Here is a 21,097-nt window from a genome sequence, read left to right as displayed (position 1 = left end):
TCTACACTAATGAGGCTTTTGAGGCCCTGCAGTGATATCTATGGAAGTCATATCAAAAGATGCAATGCACTGAGTCCAGAAACAACAGTTCTGAGGAACTAAAGCGGTACTAGAGTGAAATGAGGTCTGTCATTCTCAGCTGCCTGAGAATAGCCTGCCTAGCAAAGCTGGACTTTATCTACCCCTTTATGAAGCGTCCTGGTAAACACTAACCTCTGCCAGTGTGATAAAAAGGAAATTAAAACAGTAAATCATAAAGATCAGCTACTTGGGGATTGTTATCATTTTACTTTCCCTTAAGTTCAGGCTCAGTCGACACACTAAGGCCTGTCTGCTTTTTACTGCAGCCATTTCACCATATAATTGTTTTAGCAACAAAGAAACCGGCCGGTGTTTTAGGCAGATGATTCATTTAATTAGTAACTTGTATCTTGGAATCTCTTTGTTGAAATAACACAACTCAAAGAGGCGTTCTATTATATAGTCTTTCATGTACTATAAGAGTACATGGAGGGGTAAAAAAGGGAACCACAAACTACCTCCAAAAAGACCATATATACGAGTGTATATACAACAGACCAAGAAGAGTATCACTAATAGCCAGTGCAGTGGATGTGAGAGGCTGCAATGGCAACTGCACTCAGAAGAGAGATTTATTTTGTCAATCTCAATAACTCAATACCAATGGTCGTGATTTTTACTAGTTTACTAACACACTAATCAAAATAATCAATTTAAATATAACAGTGGAGCTTGAAGGAACACACACACACACACACACACACACACACACACACACACACACACACACACACACACACACGCATACACACACACACACACACACACACGCAAACACACAGACACACACATACAAACACACACAAAGTCATGTTTCACCTGAGGGGACATTATGTCGACCTACATTTATTTCCTGGAGACTAAGATTAACTCTCACCCTAACCATAAATCAAGTCATCTCTCAAAATGTAATGATTAACATTATGGTAACTCATTTTTGTCTGGAAAAGTCCCAACAATGTCACTGTGTAAACCGCTTTAGTCCAAGTCCACAGATACATACACCCACTCACACACTAAACAGTGTATGATAATATAATGTACTTTAATTTGTATTGCCAGTTTCCAAGCCAGGGACCACTGGCCCTCAACTTTGGCTGTGGGGCCTGTGCAGGTTAGAGGCTGCTTACTATTGGCAGGAATTTGATAAATGTAAAATACGTGTGTGTAAATTGAGCACTTTGTGAGTAAATGAATGACAGAGCAATAAGTCAGGAATGTTATCAGGTTTTCTGGTGCCCAGCAGAACAATCTCTATTTTTACACAGCATCAGAGTTTATACAGATGCAGGCCGAGAGTGCTGACTGATTCAACGTCAGAATACCACTTAGCCCAGAAATGACATTGTCTATTAAAAGCACTGAATGTTTTCAGTTCTCAGTGTGTAGACCCGGTGCATCGGCACATCTGAGCTGGTACTGGAAGCCTTCTGGGGAAAACACACATCACCACCCACTTTGCTAAAGGTAATGACACGCTACCTCATACCCTGGATAGGGACTTGGTCTAGACTGTAGAAAAGTGTGATGCTTTCATTGCAATAACTGGTTGTGGGTACAATACACGGTATACTAGAAATGTATAAAAAGCTGTACGTGTATTAGAAGAGCGTTTGCCAGGAAGTGTTGTTTTCAGACTCAGTGGGAGGCTGTTTACTGGCACCAGTTCATACCACTGCAGAGCTGGTAGGTTTTCACTTATATGTTGTTGTTCTAGGAATTTTATTTGAAGGATTCAGCACTTTAATGAGAGTGAGCAGATACTGCACCTGCATGTTGTGGTCATGGAGTGATCACGGTCCAGATCACAAGTATTCAGGTTATAAGCTTTAAGAGAATTATTTAAAAATAAAATAATGGACAGCAGATGTAAGTTCAAAGTCTTAGTAGCAATATACTATGTTAACTTATTATAGATACAACTGTGTAGAAGATATGAATCTTTTAACAAAGAGCCACATTTAAGAGGTTCATAAATAATTGGACAGATACATATGAAATCAAACAAAATCATGATACATAATATTTTGTTGTGTATCTTGCACAGTCCATACTCTCTCAGAGCTTCACTCCAGGTTTTTTTTGGGTGTCTCGATTCGTTTAGTCTGGTCTTCAGCAAGTAGCCGGATTGAGATCAGGTAAAAACTCTGTTGCCTGTAGAGGGTATACCATCTCTACCCTGAAACGTTTTTTAGATGCTCACTGTCCAGAAGGAGGACATGCTGTTAAATTTGTCATGAGGCATTTGGCGGAATCTGAACTCTAATCGGATGGCTTGACCTGCTTTCCAGTGTCTGATGTCAGATGGTTGTGATGATGATGATTCTATTCACAGCTGGTATTAGCTACAACAACTTGCAGAAACTAAACCTCAGCTTTGGTAGAGCCTTGAATAGCTTACAAAGTATGTAATTCATGTCCTGTATCAAACTCATCAGTGACCTTACACACAAAAATGGCAAGTCGGGCTATAATTTGTCAATATCTTGTGCAATGATGCATATATTCTTCGGAACAAACTGGAGAAATATTTCTTCTGGTTCTAGCACGTCTGCAGCTGAAAAAAGGGCTGAGATACAAATAATTCCTCTGAAAGTTTCAGCTTCTGAGCTATTAGCTCTCTTACTGGAAAACGTCCCTGCATAACCAAAACACAGCTTCATAATGATATCTAATCAAAACGACTCATCCTCCTTTATCTGCAATGGAAAATTAGAACACAGCAATTCTATGCTATATATATTGTTAGATATTAGATTTTGGCAATATATGAATCTTGGGGATCTTTTATGCCGTCAGTGGTTTAGCTGGATAATGGGTAATTTCAATAGGTGACCTTTCAGATAGCTAAGATTAAATAAGGCTACAGATGTAGTCAACATAATTGATGAATCCATTTCATTAAAAGATATATACAAAAGTGTTGTAAGTGACCTAGAAACTCGAACCTTGGGAGTAAAGACGTGATTGTGTTCAAACACAGTCTGTGTGTACTCACTTGTAGTCTGGCTGCTGTGGACTTGCACAAGGTATAGTCGGAAGAGATATGTTTTTGTGTAATATAATATAATATATAATATAATATAATACATACTATCTCCACCTACAGCATCTGCTTACACACTTATCTATCCGAACCAGTATTTTCACTTTTTTTTTTATATAAAACTCTTTTTGTTTTCCTTTTGTCTGTTTTTTCATTTTTGCATCTGTCTTGTGTAAGAGGCAACCTCCCACCCACTCGTGGTGAATGTAACGAGGGATCTCACATCTGACTCAGATTGTGTATCAGGTAAAACCTGGTTTAAAGTTTCTCTACAGCAGTGTCCAGTGTTGGCCAGCAGAGGTGAAAGCCCAGTCAACCAGTGATATCTTTGGAAACAGTTCTGAACCATTTTGTTGCAAAACGTAATGTAGTAAAAAATATCCCACACCAAATAAGTGACAGCTTTTCTAGAAGAAGGATCCTATAGCGCATTCTATCATCTTATATAAGTGTTCTCTTCGGATGCTCCACTTTTATCCATCTTTTCCTTTTGAATTATGCTGCTGCTACCTGAAGATAAAACTGGGTTACAATTTATATGAACTCCACAATCGCACACTGTGATGACAGACAGTTTTGAAACCAGTCACAGTACATGGCACATGGAATGTGTCAGATTATGACCTGTATAGCACTGTGCCACTGACTAACATCGATAAGAGATAGGCTCGCTTCATGTTTAATTGCTACTATGTTACAAAACTTCATAACCAAATTAGAGCCTCTGAGTTATCCAATAAGCTAATTTAATGAATACAAATATTTGAAGGTACATTAAATACAACTGTATTTGACAACTTTCCTGAAATCAGTAATGTCACTTTGTCAGCACCTTTGTGAGCATTAATAATTATTCATAAATAAATAAAACCATAAAAGATGTGATAAAAGTCTCATTTTGATCAGAGTGGCCTGTACTGTACAGTCCATAAATGCTCCTGGATGTCATTAAATACAGGGAGGGCAGTTTCCATGCAGGCACAGCAGAGTGGGTGGTGGTGGTGCGAGGAGCTGATACTTTGATTAGACTCACATTGTCTGACAGGTCATGTGGGGCCACATATAGAGGAAACTAAATTATTTAATTCAACCAAGACCCCTCCACCAAACTTTATCTCAGAATCTTTGAATTACTTGTTCTTACAAAAACATGCATACATTTTTTTTATACAATATGTTTGAATTCTTAAATCAGATATGGAGCTTGTTGGGATAATGGCATCTCAGTCTTAAGTCATAAACTTGCTGTTCGAAGGCAGATAAGGAGTGACTTGGAAATCTATATGGAAAATTCACCCACAGGAAAATTCTTATATGTAATGTGAAACATGAGCAGCAATATCATCGCTGAAGATCAAATGACCGATTGGCTATTATAGATAACATTCACTTCCTGCTCTATTTACGAATCCTGTGCAAACTACATACAATTGATGAAACAGAATGAAAAAAACGCTCTTTAAAAATAGCAATTTTTTATTTACAAATATTATAAAGTCTTAAATAATGAAGGATAACAAATAATTTTACTTCTGCAATAAACATTTGAGTTTAGATGTTCAAAAGGTCTAAGGCCTCTTATAAAACCGCATGTCATAAAAAATATATAAACACATCATAACATTCAGAACCACCCACAGCTAAGTCACAGAAGACAGTGAGTCTCAACAATAAACTTAAGACATCATAAGATAAACGTCACATGCCCAGAAACAGCAGGTTCATAATAATATGCCCAGCACTTCTCTTCATATTCTCCAGTGATTGACAATGTTAACCATAGTGCATAATATATCATCCAGTACAAGAGAATCATCAACATACCACAACCTGAGAAGTGACAAACAATTAAAAGTGTGTCACAAATGCATCACTGCATTGGGATACAAATTCAACTTAATGATATTACAGATGTGTTGCTTTGACGGCCTCCTTCGTGTCCTCGTCTTTCAACATGGAGGGGTTATCGTACATCTCTAGGCTCTTGGTGTTGTTTTTCATCATCTTCTCATCTTCAGTTTTCTTGCAGCATTTACAACAGCAGCAGCAGTATTTGCCGCAGAACCCTAAGGCCGAGGTCACCACAGTGTCCCAAGGCGCCATGGAATGCAGAGGTCGGGGCAAAAAGTCCCAGTCTTGTAGGAGCTTGGGCAGGAAGCGGGGGCATCGAGACTGCATCACGTTGACGATTATCACAAAGACAACCAACACAACGAATGGCACGCCGACTCCAACGAGGACCTGCCAGCCAGCCATTGACAGGCCGAACACAGTCAGAGGGAAAACCAAGAAGCACAGGATGAGGTAGAGGCCGGCAAACCAGCGGTATTTAGCCGTATGGTTGCCCAGCCCTCTGGCCAACCTGATGGGCACCCGCGTGAAGGGGATCGGATAGAACAGTAAGATACCCATGACGTTGAAGAAGAAATGGCAAAGTGCAATCTGGAAGAAAATAAAAACAGATAAATTACATTAAAACAAGGTTATCAAAGTATAACGAAAACAACATCAATGCTTCGACCTACATGCTAATGTCAGCCTACCAATGTCCTCTCAGTGATGTTATCTTTACCAATTGTGGTAAATTCAGGTCAACATTAAGATTTTACCTGTTGATGGCACTTAATCAAAAAACAGTCTGTTTTATTAGTTTGTAGTAAGGGCTCATCCTCTGGGGGAAATGTAAGGATCCGTGGTAACCCATGGTTTAGATATTTCACAAAAAAATATAAAAGTAAAATTCATCACAGCACTAAAGAGAAAGTGAGGGATCAACAAAGTCATTAGGATTCAGCCTCTGGGGACCATGGATTTCTGAGTATATGCTGAGATATTTCTGAATAATCCAAACTGGTGGACTGACCTGCAGTGATTCTTTTAGTTTTTCTGCAGGACTAGCCATAGCAGCAAGTATAGCAGTGGTTGTTGTACCAATATTTGACCCCAGGGTCAAAGGATAGGCTCTCTCGAGGCTAATAACACCGATACCTGGTGAAAGAAGAGCAACAAGATATAGATAAGTCCTGGAATCCTACTCAAAAAAATCCAAGAGATGCACAATCCTTTATAAATGTCCACTCACCAACGAGAGGAGTTATAGCTGAGGTAAACACAGAGCTGCTCTGAACGATGAAGGTCATCCCTGCTCCAACAAAAATTGCAATGTATCCAGTAACCCAGCTGAAGGGGAAGGGGAAGTCTGTAGCCAAACAGAAACACAGGAGGTGAACAATAAACCTGATGAAGTGAACACAGAGTGACTGTACATATAACGACCAGAGCAAAGGAGGACTTTATATCCAAACAGTATTTGTGCCTGTGCTTCCCACCGTCACACAGCAGGACTGTGGGGACATCCAGGTGAACCTGAAACCACAGGAAGGCTATACCGGTGCTCCTCATCAAGCATCATCAATAAAGCAGACTATCAGACAGGCTGACAACCCCTAAAAGGGAGAATTTATTTCTTTGTGTACCTGTGTTGATCACTTTCTTGATGACCACAGCCACCTGTCCCTTCAGCATGGAGTTGAGCAGCTTGACAATGAGGATGAGGCATGTGCAGAGGATGAACAAGGACAGCGCCAGAAGAATGAGGCCCACGGCCAGGTCGGGCAGTGTCGTACTGGCGAAGATATGTTTGCCTGCAATGGACGGTCAAGGACATGATTGGCATTAAAGTATCCACTTTGAAACTGCAATATGTAACTTCGACCACTAGGGGTCTTACAATCGACACAATAAAAAAAGGAAAGTTTGATGACAAATATACACATCTACACATTCACAGAAGATGTGTCCAAAACAAACAGCGGAAGGTAAAACAGCTTTTCCTGAATCATTACGTTTATACTCTATACATTACATTACGTTAAACATATTATTTATTAACAGTTCACTCTCCTGTATCATTAGTAACTACTTTTACTTATTCTTACTATTTCTCAATTATCTCAACTTCTGTTTAACTCTATTTTATTATTTTTAATCTTCTTAATTTAGTTTTTATTCCACACTTTTCATTAAAATGTTTCTATTTATAAATTTGTCTATTTATTTGTATCTCAATTCTACTACGCTCATAAGTCTCAAATCGTTTTTATTATTCAATTATTAATATTACTAAAGCGGTGAATAAAGTAAAGGTGAATAAAATGAAAAGTCCTTTTACCTTTGATAAGATTTTTGATTTCTGTGGGTTTGTAAGTTGTTTGTTTCGTAGGTATAGCATAGCTGTAGTAATTTTTTTAATATTTTAACAAGGAATTGTCAAATATAATATCTTTTATGCATGTTTTAAAGCCAAGAATAGCTTTGTGCTTATGACTCACTTCAGAGCAAATACTCTCTGATCAGTGGAGCTGATAAAACTGCAAGGATGTTTTCTGTTTGAAAGGAAAGTTTAAAAAGCATAATTAGAAAAACAAACTGGTGCTTTATGACTCAAGTCTAGTTGAAAAGTGTGTGTTTGTGCCTTTTAATACACTAAAACTGTTAAATGCATTTGAGGGCAAATTACTTTGAAGAAAGGACACATTTTATGGTCACGTGGCTCAGGTGCTTCAGCGATCCACCATGAATAGACCTATTGAGCAGGTAGGAGGGTCACAGGAGGGTTTTAGCTGAGTCACTGTAACGACTCAAAGGTAGTAATTGTCAGAACATCAGAGACGGGTTGCATGAAGGAGGTCGTTGTTGTGGAATCTCTCGTTTCACTGAGCTTTGGTATATCAGGTAATCCTAATTGCTTTGTAAATGTTCTTTTTCCCCCCAACCTCGGGCATGCTTACATCTCTGTAGGTGATTTATCCATGTCCTGTTCATCATGGTCCAGGTCAGGTTTCCTTCTTCCCAACAGAGGGCACCGGCTGTGCAGTTCTCCACTGTCACATTCCAGAAAGTCTGAGAGAAATAGCACAGATAACAGTCTTAAATGCAAGAAGAGACAATATGATGGTTAAGAAGTAAATTTAGCTTTACTATGATAATCATGGCATGATCGTTCAGAACACCGCACCTTTTACAAAATGACACACCTTCATAGTATGATCTAACAGAATCACAGTGGTCATAATACAAGAAGGTGAATATCTGTCATTAACACAAAAAGCAGATGTGACCACTTAATCATGTAGTTTTACTGTTGTTGTGTTACGCTCAGTGTTGGCAAACTGATAATTTGATGCACCTGATGCATGTTGTTGTTGATTTCTTACCACGTTGGTCTCCGTCTTGCACCACACTTTGATCAGACTCATGTTTTCGGCTGCTGCGTCATTGGTGGCGATGAGGGAGATCACATTTTTGTCCAGCTATGAGAAAAGACAATTTTATGTTTAAAAAAAAGGCCTATCTTCTTAATGTCAAATATTCTGCTTCATCAGATACTAGGGGTCTCCATTTATTCAAAACAATAACACAAGACCTATTTTGATCATGAAGCAGTGTGGGATCATGGGAGTTGTCCTTACCAACATTGAAAATCTACCTGACACAACTGTGTCATGTCAATGTTCCCGGATGAGGTCATGAATGGAAGTTTTACTCATGTTACGCAGCAAATGACAATGAATAATCATGATCAATTAGGATCAATATGAAATGTGGTAGGAACAAACAGCCTATTGACTAAGTGGCTCCTTCGTCACATATTGTTTGTTGTGGAAGTTACAGTAAAGACAGAGAAAGACACAGAATATGATACAATAATAGGCTTTTCTTTGAGGTTCAAAATTGTGATGATATAAGTAAACAATTCAACAAAATATATAACATAGGTCAAGTCATTTTTTGACATTTTAACATCAGCACATCTACCTGGACGATGGAGTCGGTGAGAGGGTCTGTGATGACGTTGAGCAGGTCGGGTGCGTCCTCTCCTCCCTGGATGTTGAAGGATTCGATGATGAGGTGGGTGAGTTTGTACAGGACACCTGTAGCTAACTCCAGCGGGAGGAGAATCAGCACAGCGAGCCAGTTGAAGAAGTCGTGCACTGTGGCACCGGCAAACGCCCTGGAGGAGATGAGAAGAAACACACTCTGTTTACAATGTTTTTGGTTTGACTAGAGTTGTCTTTTATCAACTGCTACACGTGTCACAGAATGGAAATGTGCTCTGATCTACCTGCGGAACTCGTTTCGATCTCCTGCCTGCATCATAGCTACGATCGTGTTGGTGACAGAAGTTCCAATGTTGGCTCCCATGATGATCGGCACTGCAGACTGGACATCCAGCACTGAAAATAATAAGTAGCAATACATCATGTTCAATACAAAATAACAGAGATTCCAAACTAGACTAGACATTATGAGAATATGCACTTCATATAATTAAACGCTGTGCTGTTTATTATTGACAGATGCTGTTAAAGTAGTAGCACTTGAGTTCATTTGATAAAGCTGTGTGTCAGTAAAGGTTGGAACCACAGCACAAGCCATTCAATGAGTTTGGATTCAAATACAAATGGATGCATCTGTGTGTCCACTTACGTCCAGAGGACACCATGCTGACCACAATGGAGGAGGAGGTGCTGGAGCTCTGCACCATCACTGTGACTAACACCCCGATCACTAGCCCGGCCACAGGGTTGGCCAACACAGCATTGTCCTTGAAGATGTCACCAGCAGCTTTGCCTGCACACACACACACACACACACACACACACACACACACACACACACACACACACACACACACACACACACACACACACACACGCGCACACACACACACACACACACACACACACACACACACACACACGAGTAGAGACGCACACAATCAGCCTCAGGTCAAAAATACAGCATAATAGACATTCCATAAGCAGAACTTTGTTGTACCTAGCATTAACAAGAAAGGAACTAGTGGTGTTAATGAGATTAAAGATATTTAATGTAATTCAGTGGATTGTTTTTTTACCTCCGACCAGCTGGAAAGCAGAGCTGAGAACATCCAGAGAGCAAATAAAGAAGTAGAGAAGACCCAGCAGCGCAACCAGCTTCAGTAAACCTGTCAGAATTGTCATCATCTTCCCTTTTGTATCCAGCTCTGTAAGAAAAATAGCACTGAATCAGAGACAGATTGTGCAAAGGCATCCACGCTATGTTGCACGAAGGACAAGCCGCCTCACCTGACCACTTGACCCCATTGTCTATGAGCTCTGGGGCATTCCAGGGATCTGCATCTGGATCCTCGCTCACCAGGTCCAGAGTGGAGTAAGCTGGCGGGATGTTCCCCACTGGAGCGTCATCATCTAATAGTGGCAATGAGCAGAGATGGTTCATAAGAAAAGGTGGCAACATAATAACACACTTTAAAGGGAGTTGGCTCTTCGGGAGCTGAACATACCAGGTTTAGGGGAGGAATTGGTCCCCACTTTTTGTCTTGGAGCCATGACTGTGAGAAAAACAGGGAAAAGTTAAAAAGAACAACAGATGATTAATTCAATGATTAATTATAGGCGGTTACATTTTTTTATTTTTTATAAAATTGTAAAGTTTAAATAATAAGTTGTTCAAGTAAGTGTATATGTGTTACCTGTGCCAAGCAAGTTTTGCAAATTCACTGAATATAACAATTCAATATAATACAATATCTGTTCAACAGCCAAGAAAAGACAACAACAGCAGCCTCAACTACAAACCCATCACTCTAATGTCAGGGAAATCTGCACACAACTACTTTCAAACACTGCCTCTCTAAACATTTCTCACACAGTCTCCCTGAAAAAACCTAACTGTCCTTAACATGACTCAGTGTGCATCAGTGTGTATCAGTGTGTATCAGTGTGTATCAGTGTGTATCAATGTGTATCAGTGTGTATCTGTGTGTATCTGTGTGTATCTGTGAGGCCAGTGAACGCACCTGCAGCGGAGCTCTGAAGAGGAGGAGGCTTCACCTGTTACTCACTGAGGCTCAGTGCTGCTTTTATACTCCCCCCACAGCACACACACACAGACACACACACACAGCTCGGTTCAAAGGCCGTGCACATATGTGCAGCTCACAGGTGATAGGAGGGTGCATCTGAATGTGGGCCACAGCTTCTGATCAAGCCAACATCTGCAGTCACATGAGTTTTTCTGAGGTATGAGAAGAGAAGGAGACAGAAAGAGCTGAGTGAGGAGAAGATGGGAACTTGACATTTCTTCTTATTCTTATATGGAAAAAAGTAATTATAAAAGTATATTTAAATTGTATAAAACTTTTCAAGAACTCAAAGACACTGCATAGCCTTAAACAAGATTAAAAAGAATGCCTAAAAGAGACGCTAAAGATAAAACCTCAAATTGTCCCACATTGAAAGCATTTTTACATCTAAAATATAACTCTGGCCCCAATATGTATGTAGTTACAAAAATTGATAAGGTAACCTGGTTCCAGGCTTTGGTCTGAGCTTCAGGTGTAACACAAGGCACAGGTCCTAATACAGTCCATAATACATACTGTAAGTGCCATCAAAGAAACTGCCTCCTGGTGGCTGTAAATAGAACACTGCCATTTCTTCTCAGATCTCCTCAGTGGTAGATCAGAGGTCACAGGATAGTAATGTATATGTTATTTTTCTCTACTGGCCATTACTTCTGCCAAGCAGGTGATGTGTTTGTTTGTGAGCAGAAGAACAAAAAAACTATGATTTCAATGGAAATTTGTGGCAGTATGAATACCGTCTATATTTCCCTTAATTTCTCAGAGTGTAATTTATGTATCTTGACAAAACAACATATTTTAATGTATCACTATTATTAAATCTACCTCATCTTAATACTGTCTAGTTGTGTACTTTGCCAACATTCACAGAGTCTGGTTATGTATCACACTGGAGCTGTTTCACTATTTGTGGATCTCCTTGTCATTTCCCCCAATATTTTATATAACACAATATAACACATCTTAAATCAAGTAGTTTCAGTAGCTCCAATCGTTGTTGTTGCATTATCTACATCTACTATGCAGAGGCCTGAATATGCATTTTGCACACACACACACACAAACATACACACAAACACACACACAAACACACACACTCAATCTCTCTCTCTCTCCCACTCACACGTGCACATTTGTGGTTTTATTGCTCCCTGGATTGCACACGCATTCGAACACCCTTGTCTATAAACACATTTATGGGTTATTAGCCTCATTTTATAGCGAGTGATATGGCTAAAATACGACTGTAACAACAGCACACATTACATCTGAAATCAATGGTGTGAATCTAAGTCAATGATTAATCGTGGATCATGCAGCAGCTCCTCCCAAACTGCAGTAAAATAATCACAACAGATTTAATGCTGTACTTATAAAATGACGGGTTCACAGAGTTGATGGCAACGTATCAACTCTGAAAAAGCAGAGCTCTATAACGTATTTTAAAACTATACTAATACTACTACTACTACTACTACTACTACTACTAATAATAATAATAATAATAGTTGTAATAATAGTTATAATAATAATAATAATAATAATTGTAATAACATCATTAGGAATTATACTAGTAATAATGATGGTAATAATAATGTTAAGTAGAATACTTTATTTGTTCATTTAACTGAGTTACAGCAACAGACACTTGCTGTGGGATTGAAGCCGAGCAGATAAAGTCTGAAACGTCCCACGTTTCAGACTTTATATACTTGCTTTCTCTTTTTACAAACATCTAAATAATATATAACCAGTTACATATATAGTTTTAGACACTTCAAACATCCTCTTCTTTAATCAACTCAATCGATATGCACATGCCAATAGAGTTCTCTAATAAAACTAAGCAATCAGTTGCATTGCACTACTGTATTTGAGCCTTCAAAAGTAACAAACCCTAAATAACTCACTCACAATAATACGTTTTAGAGATACTTTACTTCATGTATAGCAAGAGAAGAGCAATTCACAGTTAAGTTAATTTGAGTTGAGTTGAGCATTGATTTTCTTTGACATGATCCATGATTTTTTCCCCTTTTTAACCTCATTTTTTGAACATTCTGAGAACTAAAAAGTAAAAGTAAAGACGAGTAGAGCTACATAAAAAAATTTGAATTCTCCTGTTCTGAATTTTACCACATTAAAGTCCTCTGTGTCTCTTAAGAGTTATTATGAAAGGCAAATGTTTTCCATGTTGTGATATTGCCCTTTGGAGGTACTAAATAACTATTACATTTTAATTATTTATATGAATATATAACTGCATTTCAGGAGGAGTGATTATTAGCAATTATTTTGCAGGTATAAAAGCAGCGTGATAACAGATTATTGATTAAAATTCTATTATCTGTTTGGTTACTGATTTCTAACAGTTAGTGCTGGCGCCCACACTCTCAGCTCCTGTGCAGTTATGACCAGTAATATTATTATGTTTTTGTTTTTTAACGTGCACATAGTGATACAACCCAATCTATGATGGAGACAAGTGGGTGCACAGACTCCAGCAGAGGGTGGTTTATGTGAAGAAGCCAATAAGGAAGCAGATTAAAGTGGCTACATTTTACAATTGGCCTGGTCATTTATTGACTAACCCATTTGGTTTGATCCAACGCTTTCACCCGGTGTGACTTCAGGAGACCCACATGCGATGGAAAGATCAGATGAGGCTTACCTTTAACCTTTGGAATGCTGCTTTCATAGTGCCTCCACCCACACGCTAATCAAAATACTTGTGCCTGTAGTTGTGTAACTGCACATTTTATAGAACAAGCCAAAAATGTTTTTATTTTAATAATAGGCAAAAGAGCTTCAAACTCATATTCTCTCTCCCCCTCCTCCACAACGCAGCGTACACAGCCCCTGTCTCATATTGTCCTTCTTAAATGTAAACTGTGATTCTCTTTATGGGATTTCTTGAGATGTCACAGTCAATCATTTGCCTGCAGGGCCACCGAGTTGATGCCACCGACCTGCCATGCTGGCACAGTCCACTGAGGGTCAACCTGTTTGCCCTCTTGTTATTGCGGGGGCCACCCTGTACTACAGCACTGTTAGTGGGCTGTGCTGAGCTGTGATGAGTGTCCATAAAACCATAAAGCTCAGCTGTTAGACTCGTCCTCACTGATGAGTCACTGAAGCAGCCACACCATCAACACTACGACCAAAGTGACACTGCAGCGTGACGTGATGGAAAATCTGAGTCTTTTGATCCTTGAATTCGAAAGGCCTAGTTTACAAAAATGAAACAACAATTATATTACATATTCAATTTTCCTGTTAAAATATATCATATGTACATATGTGGCCGTAATGATGTCATTATCCAATTTCACCTTTAGCAGCTTGGAAAGCCTCCTCTGTGTACGATCTGGGACAAAGTTTGACATCTGGACATTAATATAATGCAGAAACACAACACATCACATCAAACTACTTTCAAAATGTATGTATCCCAAAAAAAACACGAAGCACATGTAGGGTGTGTTCTAAAATATAACCCACTTGTTGAGTGAGATCCTGCTGCCTCCACATGGTCAATATGTCATTTTAGATACTGTCGACGATTGTCAAAGACTTGAAACTCATCAGCACTGGTGCATTAAAGAAAATTGCATGGAGCATGGGCCTGTTCACACAGTTTATTGTGCACTGAAGCACAAAGGTGGTGCTGAGTGGCACAGTGCCCTCTAAGCCTCTTGAGACACTAAACCACTTTGGGAATAATTAACATCATCATAATGAGAATATACAACAAGGTTTGATTGCTTATAGCATTGGTTTCAATTGTTTTCCAAACGGTGATCCAATCTGTAACTGTGAAACCTTTTACCAGAAATGGTATTGTTACATTATATTGTATATTTTAATGGCACAATAACAGAAAATAAATACTATTTTTATATTGGCCACTTTTAGTTTTGAAACCGTCAAGCCAAAGTCCAAATCAACTTTATGGTTAATTCTAACATGTGCACGGGACATAGATGGGATTGACCTGTTGTTTCTCGCTGATCCCCGGTGTAAACATTGACGTATAAGTACACCATGTATAAGTAACAAAACATTTAAGTACTCAAACAACATATAAGTACACAACATATAAGCAACACTCCATGTAAGGACTCAAGCGACACATTATGCAAGATGAGAGCAGAGTTTAGAAGGCACTAAAGCTACAGGTAACAGCACAACAGGTAGAGAGTAAGAACTTTTTGTTATTCCAGGTTTGTATCTACAGGTTTTGACTGAACGTGTTTGTGAACTCAACAACCTGGACCAATAAGGAAGGAGCCGTTGCAGCCCGGGAGGTAAAACCAGGGGCAAAATAAGGCCCAAGGCTCATCAGACGCTGCTGCTTGGTCAAATGATTTCTGTGATAATGACTGAAGATAACTCAGATTAACATTTTGTTCTAACTTCTCTCTCTCTTGACGATGTTGGCAGAGTTTAGTATGTAACTGATGCAGGAGAATGACAGACTTGTTCTTCACATCAAGTTTGAATTAGACAGATTAGATTGATTAGAGACTTTTTGTTATGTTATTATTATCTTTATTTAATTAGAGTTCATGTCATCGTGACTGCAGCCACCAGTGCAGTCGAGCTCCTCTTCTGCAATGAGGGGAGCTGCTGTGATGCTGTCAGGTTCACACATCCTCCAGCAGGTGGCGATAAATAAACATCTAAAGGTTCGTGCTCATGTCATGATTTCAAGTGGAAACACAACTTTGCACAGCAGTGATGTCTAAATTCATTTCTTTATCTTAAGAACAGAAACCAGACCTCTGATTAAAGGATTTGTTTAAAGGCTGATGTATTTAATAAAGCAAGTTTGGATGTGATTGATTTCTCACTATCAATGTACCAGTTTTCTCTTTGGCATTTGGTCCCTCACTAATATATTAAAATTCTAAAATGTTATAATATATAACAATTCATAAATTTACATATATATACAAACAAACTGAGGACATACACTTACAATAGTTCAGTACAGTATACTAGTTCTACTAGTATTTCAATATTCTTACATGTTGCCAGATGTTACAGTTTTTCTCCATTGCTTTGGCTCATTTCACGAAACAGAAATGACATTCTCAAAACAACACGTGCAAACCTCCAAACCACTGGGCACTTGTTCACAACAGATTGGAATATCTCATTCCTTTAATCAAATTGCAATTGTATTAGCACATCCTTTCAATGACAAGTACAATTTCCAACAGCTTGCACAAATTTCAAATGATTTAGAACACCTTTGCAAACGGTTAGGTACAATTGCCTTCAGTTAGCCCAATTACCAATTGAATATATATTGCTGGTGAAAACTGACTGTCGCTTCTCAGTCAAGTGGTTGTTCTCTGCAGAACATGTTGGCATAATTTCATTGTTTACATCATCACCTGCACAATAGTTCACTCTACTGTCAAAATCGTACAGGCACATAATACCATGAAAAACATCATGGTATATACTGTAATAAGGATATCTTGGATCATAAGCTTAATTTTCAGGTGCAACTAGAACTTTAGTAATCAAGGTTGAGCTTCACACATCTGATCACCAGTCACACAGTGAGTTTACAGTTTTTCTCAATTGCTTTGGCTCATTTCACGAAACAGAAATGACATTCTCAGAGCTCTAAGTGCAATTGGAAAAATAGCCCATATGGTTCAGCACAACTACATAGATCACCTTCAAAATATTTTTACTTCTTACTCAACAGTTTACAATGCACAACTTTCATTTCAATAAACACTAGCTTGTTGCAAATGTAACCATCTGCCTGCATATATTTTAACTTTGCACTTTTAATAAATAAGCCAAACATTATACTAAATTAATTTCTTTGCTGTCAGAAAGTGAGACCGTTTCCAACCACTTCACTCACAGCTTTCAGTAGATAATGTTTTCACACTCTTTGGGGGCTGATCACTTTCAATGTAAATGCAGCCCCTCTCAACCTTCACAGAGGTTTCCATCCTGTGCTTGTGTGTTATCATATAGTATCTATGGAAGAAGACAGCCTGGATGTATAGATGTTGGAAGTTGTTGCAGGCGCTCCTGTGATGCAGCCGAGGCTGTGCATCAAGGTAAACTATCGCTGCCACTCGTCTGACGTGAAATGCTGCTTTCCAGCTCAGCTCCCACATGGGTGCATCAGACTGAGTGTTCGCCAGCGTCGACACTTGGCCGACCTTGGTGATGATTGATAGGAAACACCGATTCATAAGTCGTCCACACGAAGTGATGGGCGGCCATTCCTCATATCACACAGCAGGAGAGGTGAAATATTGAGAAGTGGAGCTGATTTCCTTCGATTCATGGAACATACAACCTGGAGGACATATGTACACATTTAGACCTGTTTTAAATGACATTCTTATTACGTCTGCTCTGAATATCAGACTCAGACGATTTCTTGTTGTTTCAGAGGTGAATTTATTTACAGTGCTCACAAATCTCAAACTGCACGTCAACAAAACAGGTCAGTCAAGGAAACACATTTTCACCTCTCTACTCCCCGTGGCACTGCAGACTGCAACTGTTTATATAGGGTGTTCAATTCACACCTTTGGTCTGAATCATCACCAGCAGGTAACTGGACACAGTATTCTTCCTGCAAACACAATCTTTCTAACCGTATTTTCCCCCTGTGGAAGCTAGTTCACATCATTAAATTGCTCTTTTAAAGGAATACATTGAAACATAACGAATGCTGATAGGAAATTACTAAAGAAAATGTTCCTGAAGAAAAGAAAACCTTTGTCACTTGGTTTGTCCCAAGTGACAAAGGGTATTTCAAACCAGGAAATGCAGAGCAGCTCCCTCTCAAGCCCTGTCCTGCAGGGTGGGTCAAAGGAACACATGGGGAGTATGAATAACAATCAAACAATGGTTTAACCTGCAACATAATAAAAGATGACTAAACGAACTGACAGTCTTTTATTTACTTTCATATACTCTGATTTAAGTGATGCAATGTTACATAACTAATAGCATATTATAGTAATAGTTATAGTAATAGTAAAATTAACATGTGTAGAGACTAATGAGTGCAATGTGGTCAGCAGATGTGAGAACCTTGTCACAGGTACTTCTTATTGAGATGGGAAATCTTTCTACTCTTTGTGTATGATTTGAAGACGAAAGCAGTTTTCTGTGACAGTAATTAAAAGGCGTCAGTGAGATACCTGGGATAACCATTGTAACCCCAAGAAATGTGTGCTTTATTTATTTGAATGTGTAAATACCATTATTTACTTTATGCAACAAAGTTACAGCACATGTATTGAACTTGGCAGATCTTCAGTTATTCAGTGACTCAGCACTAGCAACGTGTGTCATAGTGAAGGTTGTGTTTTACTCCCTACAGGTCCACGTGTGGAGACCAAGTCAAATCCTGGAGACGATTGTGACTAAGCAGGGCCGAGACAGACTGGAGGGTGGAGGTGAGCAGGAAGCATGTATAGACTCGAACAAATTGAAAAGCATTTCTGTCACACCTCTAAGCTGCGAGCACTTGGCTACACCTCATTGTTTGAAAAACGATTTGAGGAACACCCTTAAATCAGTGAGAGATCAAGGCCCTAGACAGCGACTAAACCATTGATGCCTTCACCCTCAACCACTACAACCGACACATTGTTTATCGTTATTATAAATCGAAATACTTTTTTAGTTGAGGAACACATGCAAAGGTATTTTGTTGCAAAACAGCTCTGCACTTTTGACAATGTAGTTTGTAGATTTAGAAAATAGTCACACATGTACATCATAGAGAAAATGTTTTTTTTAATAGCATCCACTAACCAAATTAAAACCAGCCTAATACGAACAAATCAAGATAAGAAAGAACTAAAATGACAGAAACTCTCTTTGATCAAGTGAAAAATAATTGCATAGAAAAAAGCAACTTAACAAATACATTTTAAGCAGTTAAAAACAAATTATTGAAAAACAATAAAGTATGATCATTCAGGTTAGCGTAGGCGCTGGGGACACAGAAACTAAAAGCAGATAGTTGGATCAAGACAGATCAGGTCCAGATGACTAAACCAATAATGAAGTAATGTAGGGTGGAATACCAATAAATGCTTTATATAAAAACGTATACCAATGCCGATCGTTGTACCAAAAGAGGACGACCACCAACCTTGTTTGAAGGACACAATGGTGAAGACCACACATCACCAATGATAAATCTGAGGATGGAATAATGCGAAGAATCCAAAGGGTTTAGGAATAGAAGCAGCAGCATTACATCCAAGACAGACATGAAAAGTACCTCAGCAACCGAGTTTCCTGCTGATCATTGGAAAACTGGATCTGTTCCTCTGAAAGTTACCAGTGTTTTTGCCGCAGTTTACTGGCAAGACTGTGAACATGATACTTAAGTGTACGTTTCTCATCAAGCCACATACCAGGATATTTCTAGTCTGTGACTCTCCCGACACATGTTTCCTTCATTGTGGTTAGACGCAAACTATTGAAATCAATACTTCTGGCTCTAGAGAACAACATACATTAGCCTTATTTGGGTTTAATACTAACTTAGGATCAATAAGTGGGGCCTGTAGGGCATCGAAAGATAATTACAGGTTTTCAAAAGCAAGCCTCGGTCGGCAACAAAATATAGGATGATATCATCCACATTCAGATGAAAGTTACAATTATTTAAGGATGATGAATAAATAAATTAGATGATTAATGGATTCGGACCAGTACTGATCCCTTTGGGAGAACCTGTCTGAATTTTATAGATAAAAATGTCATGAGCTGCAGTTTATTTCTGTCGTTGCTGCATTTACAGTTGTGGTGTTACAGATGAAATAAGTCGGGTATGAGGATTATCTTAACATTACTGAGTCAGTTGGTGAAGCTGTTGAATAAGACATTGGGCTTCTTTATTTATTTACACCCAAGATACGAATACAAAGGCAAAGACACCTCCCTCTTTACACAGTGGTGATCAAAGTACTCGGAGGTTGTACGTATATTTTATATATATATATATATGCATCACAAAGTTATCAAGCCCATTTCCAAATGCATTATCAACTGATTTTTCCAATGCATTTCAAAAAATATATTTTAGCAAACGATCTACTATCTTCCTCCAAAGACTTCAGAGGACTGCAAGAGTTTCCCTCGGAGAAGTGAGCGAAGTAGAGAGGAGCACAGTATTAAGCAGCTGACCTTGTTCACAGCAGGTAGCTCAGTTCTGACAAGTACAAGTTACTTTCCCCTCGGTGCCTCATACATATTACATCCAGCTATGACACCTCCTCCTGCACCGATCACAGCACCTGAGACATTGATGTACCAACAACTGCTGCGGCTGCAAACATTATTGCTGCAGGTCATTAGGCAGAGGGACACGGTCTGAAGCACCGAGAGCAAAGGGCAGATCAACAACACAGAAATATTGCTCTGTAAGCGACTTGAAAACTATAATAAGAAACCATAATTACTCTTAATATTATACTAGTCTGTTTGGAATTACCTGTTTGTTTGTCCTGTGTCAAAGCTCTGGAACTGCTTCAGAATTATTCCTGGTCTTTAGTGAGTCCTCCTCAAACAGTTCTACAATATACTGTCACTTTTTATTGTTTGTATGCAGAGCTTTTTATAAACAGTTTATGGTGCAGAGTTGTAGAAAACGTTGTGCTCATCCTACCTGGTGTATCTGCAGTGAAGATTTTACGGTCAATGTTTTTCATAAAATGAAACTGAATTGGCCTTATAATTGTTTGTGTGTAGTTTAACTATGTTTTACTTATTAACCTAACTGGTGTTAGTTTTTCATACCTTACGTATCTGTTCATTAATCAACATAATCTTCAAACTCAAGTTCACAACTTTTCACAATAAAAGCTCTGTAATTCAGCTAGATATAAAGCATTGCAGCAACAACATGAATATTGTGCTTTAACTTTTACTTGCAAATTTACATCGTTCTGTGAATTCTATGGACATGATGGAGATCCGCACCTGTTGTGGTTCAGTCCCTTACGTCAAAATAAAAAAAATCTGATTAT

At 38.7% G+C, this 21,097-nt stretch overlaps 1 protein-coding gene across 1 annotated transcript; it reads right to left on the bottom strand.

Annotated features, from left to right (window-relative positions):
• Window positions 1–5,032: 5,032 nt before the first annotated feature.
• Window positions 5,033–10,521, bottom strand: slc34a2b (solute carrier family 34 member 2b). Its single transcript, XM_053430902.1, has 12 exons — window positions 10,476–10,521; window positions 10,258–10,380; window positions 10,047–10,175; window positions 9,617–9,760; window positions 9,252–9,363; window positions 8,945–9,140; window positions 8,344–8,439; window positions 7,918–8,029; window positions 6,604–6,771; window positions 6,210–6,326; window positions 5,991–6,115; window positions 5,033–5,569 (listed from the first exon to the last, which is right to left on the bottom strand). Exons 1-12 carry the CDS (start codon window positions 10,519–10,521, stop codon window positions 5,033–5,035), a joined length of 1,905 nt encoding a protein of 634 aa, XP_053286877.1.
• Between the last annotated feature and the right edge of the window lie 10,576 nt (window positions 10,522–21,097).

Source organism: Pleuronectes platessa, chromosome 9 (genome assembly GCF_947347685.1).
Source record: "Pleuronectes platessa chromosome 9, fPlePla1.1, whole genome shotgun sequence".
In the NCBI taxonomy this organism is placed as follows: domain Eukaryota; kingdom Metazoa; phylum Chordata; class Actinopteri; order Pleuronectiformes; family Pleuronectidae; genus Pleuronectes; species Pleuronectes platessa.
This window is presented reverse-complemented; position numbering and strand designations above follow the sequence as displayed.

Bases quoted from the DNA above. Each gene is read 5' to 3' on its own strand.
- slc34a2b (XM_053430902.1), bottom strand. From the start codon at position 10,521: ATGGCTCCAAGACAAAAAGTGGGGACCAATTCCTCCCCTAAACCTG. The intron at 10,381-10,475 runs GTATGTTCAGCT...TGCCACTATTAG, and splicing joins CAATTCCTCCCCTAAACCTG to ATGATGACGCTCCAGTGGGG. The intron at 9,761-10,046 runs GTAAAAAAACAA...GTGTGTGTGCAG, and splicing joins TGCTTTCCAGCTGGTCGGAG to GCAAAGCTGCTGGTGACATC.